The sequence below is a fragment of the Thrips palmi genome, unplaced genomic scaffold, assembly GCF_012932325.1.
Source record: "Thrips palmi isolate BJ-2018 unplaced genomic scaffold, TpBJ-2018v1 HiC_scaffold_7, whole genome shotgun sequence".
Taxonomy (NCBI): domain Eukaryota; kingdom Metazoa; phylum Arthropoda; class Insecta; order Thysanoptera; family Thripidae; genus Thrips; species Thrips palmi.
The window spans coordinates 5,040,025-5,047,618 of record NW_023144634.1 but is presented as its reverse complement, the minus strand read 5'-3'; the positions used below and the strand labels follow the sequence as shown (position 1 = coordinate 5,047,618).

At 58.2% G+C, this 7,594-nt stretch overlaps 1 protein-coding gene across 1 annotated transcript; it reads left to right on the top strand.

Annotated features, from left to right (window-relative positions):
- The first annotated feature begins 341 nt into the window (after positions 1-341).
- LOC117652296 (pro-resilin-like) lies at positions 342-6,936 on the top strand. The gene is made up of 6 exons (XM_034397101.1): positions 342-369; positions 962-1,034; positions 4,688-4,934; positions 5,100-5,513; positions 5,597-6,561; positions 6,650-6,936. The coding sequence occupies exons 1-6, from the start codon at positions 361-363 to the stop codon at positions 6,661-6,663; spliced, it is 1,722 nt and encodes a 573-aa protein (XP_034252992.1). The 5' UTR covers positions 342-360; the 3' UTR covers positions 6,664-6,936.
- Positions 6,937-7,594: the final 658 nt, after the last annotated feature.

Below are 7,594 nucleotides of genomic sequence, written 5' to 3'. Positions count from 1 at the left end.
CGCCGAAGCCCCCATCTCGGGACGGGCGCGGCGAGCGCGGCGCCGGCCGGACTTTCCCCGCTCCCTCGGCCCCCTCGGGCCCCTCGGCGGACTTGGCCGCGTGGGGGGCTCCGCGATTGGTGCGTCTGCAGGGGGCTCGGCCGGTGGGGGCGCGGCCAGGACCGCGGCGTCGTGGCGGCGGTCCAGGCGCCCTGGAGTCTCCCCTCGCTGGAGGGGAGGGCAGCCGCCTGCCGCCACCACCACGGCGTCGGCACCACCACGCCGACGACGCCAGGCGGCCCAGGCAAGGTCAGGGGATATAAGGGTCCCGCCGCCAGCCCGGGCATCCTGTGTGTTTGTGCTCGCCGACCAGGACGCAACATGGCTCCGGTAAGTCGGTGCATCGGCCGCCCTCGGACCGCCCGGACTGCAGCATGGCTACAGCATCGCCCTGGATTAAGTGACAAGTGCCTCAGTGACTGTGACCCAAGACTCAAGCCGGACTCCAGCGACAGGGACGCCCCGCGCGGACAGTGTGTGAATGTTGCGGAGACGCGAGAACGAAATCGCAAGCGTGTGCCAGTGCCGTTGGGTTTGCTTCTTCCAATCGTGCCCAGTCGGTTCGGGCTTCTGCTGCCTGCTGCACTGTGCATTGTGTTCACGGCGCTGGAACGTGTCCCAACAGTGCAGTGGCAGTGCCTGCCTGCCCTCGGCCTGCCCTCGGCCCTGCAGTGCCGCCCGCGCGGAACACCGACTGCAGCCTCTGCAGCCCAAGACGAACGGCCGCACGGCGCCGCACGGCCAATCCACTCTCGCTTTCAGCCGGGACCGGTCCCGCGCGCCCCAGTGTACTAGTGTGCGAGTGTGGGCGCGTGTGAGTCACCGCACGAGTGCGTGTGTATGTGTGTGTGTGTGTGAGTGAGTGTGAGTGACCGCGAAACTGACCTGCTCTGAAAGCAAGTGACATCTGTCTCTTTTCCAGACCTGGAGGACCGCGGCGCTGGTGCTGCTCGTGGCGACCAACTGCGTCTTCGCGGAGCCACCGCCCTCGTCCAGTGAGTCCATTCCCAACTTGTTTCCAAACGCGCCGCGCCAAAGGGATTTGCACTGAGGAGTTGTTTTATCCGGTCATTGTGCGTGGCTGCCTCCCGGCGCGCTTCCTCCGCCGCAGAAACCTTTTGAATGAACACAATGATTGCGCCACGGATGGCCGTCCTGCGGATGGATGACGGACTCGATGCACGATGTGCGCGATGCGCACGATGCGCTCCGCGCCTTCTAATTTGAATCCGACGCCGGCCAGCGTTTTCCAGTGCGGCTAATCGAGTGCATCCTGTCGGGACGATCGGAGCCGCGCGTCGCTTCGCGTGGCTGATCTTTGCGGATCGCAGTGCACCAGCTTGGCAATGCTTTGCAGTGCTTTGCAACAAGGACTGCGGCGTTGCATGCAGACCGGCAAGCCACCCCGTGGCACGTCGGGTCGCGTGTCCGACCGCCGGCTTGCCTAATTGCATGCAATCGAATGCAATCGAATGCAACCGAATGCAGGGCGAGTGCAGTGTGCACCGGGAGGTCTGGTTCGGCCATCCGGTCCGGGCACGCCACAGGGGGTGGGTCAAGAAGCCTTGCCACTGACTCAGTTGAGCTTTTGGCTCTCGTGTGGGGCGTACAGTGGGCCAGAGGACCGGTGGAGGCGGCCAAACCTCTAAACGCGTTTTGAGCTCTAGAGTCGCTAAATGGGACTCGAACCCCACCAATGGATTGCTCTCCGAACAAGGAATCCATTGGTGGGGTCACGCGTTCGGTTTGGGTCCCATTTAGCAACTCCGGAGCTCGAAAGCGCCTACTAGAGTTTTGGCCGCCTCCACGTGTCTTCTGGCCCACTGTGCGGTGCCGGGACACCAGGCCGGCCGCAACGGAAACAGTTTGGCGCAAAAGTGAGCTGGCTGGCGACACTCAGAGAAAACGGGCGGGCCGATTCCAGCCACGCCCCGGCCTAGGCGACGCCTAGTCCAGCATGTGATGTCCCCGCCGTGCCGCCGTGCGCCGCCGGGTGGGAGTCCGGGGAGACTTTCTCGCTGCAAGGCTGGAGTGTCCGAACAGAGTCCCACTGCAGCCGGCCAGCTGCACCGCGCCTCTTGCTGGCAGCGGCCCGGGTTCGATTCCCGCCAGAGGGCCGGTAAAAAAATATCTATTTTCGACTCACTGCCCAATACCTGCCATTTCCTTATCTCGTTCGCTGTGATTGGTTTCACCGCCTCCACGGAGTTCCCATAAAAAAGGGGGCCTTAAAGGCGCGAATTTAAGTGGCGCCTTCGGTGGGACTCGAACCCGTGACCTTTCGTAAACTGCTCGTCGCTTTCCCCCGCATGGACTGGCACGGCCTGGCATGGGCCATCGCCACTGCATCGTGTTGCATACTGCGTTTTACTGTCTCGCGGCGCCCCCCTTGATTTGTTCGTCTGTCCCCATCACGTCCTTTCACTCCACACACTCACACGCCGACACACACACACACACACACACACACACACACGTAAACGTGCGGGCAGCACGGACCCACCACACATTCGCATGATCATCAGGTTATGTGTTGGTTGAAGTGCAAGGTTCACTTTCAAACCGGAACCATCAACGCGAGCGAGAAGGTGTGTGAGTGAGTGTTGCGCGAGTGTGTGTGTCTGTGTGAAAGAGCCTCTACACGAGGCGGGTGTTGTGAATGATGTTCCCGAGTTTATTGGCCGTAATAGCCATTATTGTTCGCTGTGTCTTTGAGGCAAAAAGTGATTCACGCCGGCGGGGTGGTAGTGCCCGGTGGCTGCCTACCCGGCAGGGCGTCCCATTCATTCCCGCACCGCTCCATGCGCGTAAACGGCCAGGCCTGTTCGAGTTTTTGCGTCAGGAAAGTCAGCCCCCTCTCTCTCTTCCTCTCGAATCTCTCTTTCACCCGTGTGATCCCAGACGACGTGCCGCTGCCGAACGCCGCGGTGGTTTCTTCGCCTGTTCAAGTCCAAGGAGGGGAAAAAAACTGACAAAAAGCCCCGCCTAGTTCTCGCGTGTCTTAATCCGGGCCACTGTGTCATCCCGGCGGGGCTAATTATTTTTACAATTCCTTTTAAAAAGCGTCGAACGAGTGCGGGCAGCGTAACTCGGCCTCGGTTCGCCTTCCGTTTGTCGTGGAGGCGCGGCCACGCGGCCGCACGCGGCGCCCTGATATTCTCGACACGTTTTACGGCGAAACGACACCCTAGACAAGGAGAGGAGAGAGGGAGGGAGAGAGATGTACCGGCGAGCTGCCAGGCAGGTGCAACCACTGCACCGCTGGCGCGCTGGCGGCCAGTCCGCCGGCCGGCCGGCTGGACGGGGTCCGCCCCGGTCCGCCCAGTGTCACAAGGTCAAGAACACGGCCTGGACGCCGGCGCCGCGGCCCGCCTGCAGGAGTCTGAGAGTCGTTTTCGTTGCTCTCACACTGATAGACGTCCATCGTGAGAGAGACAGAGCGACGGAAACGACTCTCAGTCTATGCAGCCTCGGGCCGTGTAATAAACCTATCCTTCGGTGATATAGATTCAGATTCGGATTTGGAGCTGTCAGGCGGACTTTCTCCGGATTAAAAAAAGGTGGGCAACAGAAACAAAGGCATGCAGGTGTGTGTCGATAATGGGCGACCATTTCCTTCTGTGTATTTTTCCTCACACTTAATTTTCATTTAAAAAAAAAAAGTTTCTAGCAAATTGTGTTGATAACGAACGCCGCCAGAGAGAGACGGGAGGCGTCTCAATCTCAATTTGTCGATGATTGCCGCGAGATAATGGAGCGCCATCGCGCTAAGTGAGTGGTGTGGATTTCTCTTTGATTCAGGCATCGCGTCTCCCGATTAGGAAACACTCTCAGGAAGTTTTTTTGGATTTCACGGAAATAAGTGGCACGGGGTCAAACACTTAAACCATCTTAACTACTGTCTTTTTCTTCTGTCTTCAAGCATCATTACGTCACGTATCATCCATTTGATGAAGTCACGTCATGTTCATTAAAAAAGAAATCTTCCAGAAAAAAAAACACTCAGCCATTTTTAATTTTTCCGCAAAATCTTGCCTCATACGAGGCTGGACCTTTCTCCAACTGAATGGTAATTAAAACCGACTGCGGTCGGCCGGCCCGGCCCGGCCCTTCCCCAAATACGCAATGATGATGGCGAGGCCGCCTAATGTAGTCGGGCCGCGTCTCGCATCACATAATGCACGTGTCCATGCAAGCGTACGGAGAGAGAAACCCTCCAAATCCTCCTTCCTTCTTTTCTTCCTTCCTTCCGTCTTTCTTTCCACGTCGTCGGCCGCCTCATTCGCCAGGCATGCCTTAGCTCTGCCAGACGAGAGCGAAAGCAGTGGAGGGCAATAGTTTCGCATAATCTGAATGTTAAGTTCGTATCGGCGCCGCCAGGCAGTGCGCCTCGTACCAGTCCCCTCCACACACACATTCACACACACACACACACACACACACACACACACACACACACACACATTCTAGGGATCGGGTCGAGCGCGTGTGCCCTTCTCGAACGCCGATGAGAGCGAAAGTGCTCCGTGCCCGAGGCTGGTGGCAGCGGGCCGGGATGCCATAGAGGCCTGTCTTTCCGCGCGTCTCACGATGACTGTCATGTTGTTTTTGTTGCTGCCGTAGTAACCGTGCGATTCCTTGCCCCCAGGTTATGGCGCTCCCGGCCTGGACAGCTACAGCAGCGGCGGAGGCGGTGACTTCGGCGGCGGTGGCGGAGGCGGCCACGGCGGCATCGGTGACTTTGGCGACGGAGACTTCTCTGGCGGGCACAGCAGCGGAGGTGGCGGCCTGAGCTCCAGCTACGGCGCTCCGTCGTCGAGTTACGGAGCTCCATCGTCTAGCTATGGCGCCCCGTCTTCCAGCTATGGCCCTCCGTCGTCAAGCTACGGTGCCCCGTCGTTCGGCGGCGGCCACAGCAGCGGTGGCCACAGCAGCGGCGGCCACAGCAGCGGCGGCCACAGCAGCGGCGGCCACAGTAGCGGCGGTGGCGGCGGCTTCCTCACCGCCACCCTTAGTCACGGCCATGGCGGCCCCGCCACCTTCACCGGCTCCGTCATCAGCAGCGGGGGCGGCCACGGCGGTGGACACGGTGGTGGCCACGGTGGCGGCCACAGCAGCGGCCCCAGCAGCAGCTATGGGGCTCCATCATCGTTCAGCGGTGGCCACGGCGGTCACGGTGGCGGCAGCAGCTTCGGCGGCAGTTTCGGCGGTGGTAAGGGTGGATTTGGCGGTGGTCTGAGCAGCAGCTACGGACCCCCCAGCAGCCATGGACCACCCAGCAGCAGCTATGGACCTCCCAGCAGCAGCTACGGACCCCCCAGCAGCAGTTATGGTGCTCCCAGCTTCAGCAGCTTCAAGCCCAGCAGCGGTGGATTCAGCAAGAGGCCCAGCAGCAGGCCCAGCAGCAGCTATGGACCCCCAAGCAGCAGCTACGGACCTCCCAGCAGCAGCTACGGACCTCCCAAGGGCTTCAGGTAGGAATGTCATCGTGGTTCGCTCACCACCTAACACAGACAACGTTCTGACAGGAATCTAATTCAACCCCTTTATGTTCCAGCTCTTTCAAGGGCGGTTTCGGTGGCTCTAAGGGCTTCAAGGGCGGCCACAGCGGATTCAGCAGCTTCAGCTCGGGTGGTCACGGCAGCAGCGGAGGATTGAGCTCCAGCTACGGTGCCCCTTCATCGAGCTATGGCCCACCCTCGTCCAGCTACGGCCCACCGTCCTCTAGCTACGGTGCTCCGTCATTCAGCTCAGGTGGTTTCGGTTCCGGTGGCCACGGCTCTGGTGGCCACAGCTTCGGCGGTCACAGCTCCGGTGGCCACAGCTCCGGTGGGCTGAGCTCCAGCTACGGTGCCCCTTCGTCCAGCTTCGGCTCCGGCGGTCACAGCAGCTTTGGGTCCAGTAGCTTCAGCTCTGGAGGACACGGTAGCAGCCTGAGCTCCAGCTACGGTGCCCCGTCCTCAAGCTACGGTGCCCCGTCGTCAAGCTACGGTGCTCCCTCCTCCAGCTACGGCGCTCCGTCGTCCTCCAGCCATGGGTCTTCAAGCTTCGGGGGCAGCCACGGGTCCTCCAGCTTTGGGGGCAGCCACGGGTCCTCCAGCTTTGGGGGCAGCCACGGGTCCTCCAGCTTCGGTGGCAGCCACGGGTCATCGAGCTTCAGCGCCCCGTCGTCGAGCTACGGAGCGCCCTCGTCAAGCTACAGCGCCCCGTCGTCCAGCTACGGCGCCCCGTCATCGAGCTATGGTGCCCCGTCGTCAAGCCACAGCTCCTCCAGCTCCAGTAGCCACGGCTCCAGCTTCAGCTTCAGCCCGTCCACTTCCATCAGCTTCGGCAGCAGCCATGGCAGCAGCCACGGAGGCAGCGGTCTGAGCTCTAGCTATGGTGCCCCTTCGTCCAGCTACGGCGCACCCTCGTCCAGCTACGGAGCCCCCTCGTCCAGCTACGGTGCCCCCTCCAGTGGCAGCAGCAGTTACAGTTCTGCCGGTGCTGACAGCTACTCTTCCCCTGGTGCCAGCTCAGGAGGTAATTTCTAAACCAAGAACTTTATACCCTCTAGAGCATAATTGGTAAATCTGTGAAGCTTATGAAAAATTGCGCTTTTTTCTTCCAGGACCATACGCGTAGACTGCGACTGGAACCCCGTGCAAGCAGCTATCCCAAAGATCTCAGCATGAACTTCTGATTTGTGTGCTGTGCCGTTCGTTGGTTAAACGTTACAAAAGATGAGAACGAGTACAAGTGTGCCACCCTTCTCCAAACTGTCACGAATATTTATTATTGTCTATAGTTTTAATGTGGCACACTGTACTTGCTGAAAATTGTGTAAGTCAGGAACTTGTCGCAGGATGTGTCAAAACATGTGATCGTAAACAAAATAAATATTTTTTTATAACTCTCTGAGTTTTCCTTTCTTTCTCTAAACAAAAAGAAAAAATGAGGCAAGTGAAGGCAAAATGTTAGATTCAATCAAATTGGCTGACTTTGGCCATTACGTCCAAGCAAGCTAGGACCACCCTCAAAGTCCTAGTAGTACTCATTTTAAGACCATACTGCTCCTTCAGGCCACACCTCGGCAGCATCGGTCTCGCAAGACTGGTCAAGATTCAAATTTTGAAATGTCTGATTTTTGCTGACTTTTGGCGGCTATTGCGTCAAATCTAGCTGTTTTCATAAATCTCCCTTGACGTCCTAGTACTCAGAATACCCCTCACGGGTAAAAACCAATGCGTAGAGAACTAATCACTGTTTTCATGTGGAATCAGTTAACGATTGAAATCAAGCGTAAGAGGCTCCCTCTGTTTAAATGCTTGGGGAGTTCCTTGTATCTGCTTCATTTCAAACGTAACGTATTCAAGCGTTACGCGAGGGGTCTACCACTTAGCTCAGGCACAGGATTACTGATTACCACCAGTGATTGCCTACAAAAGTAATAAAAACTCTATAATTTTACCAGCGAAGACCATAATTAGCCTATTTTCACAAGAAAAACCCCTAAAATCCGATAAAAACGGCGAAAATCGAAAATAGCCAGTTTTGGCAATGATTACTGGACGAA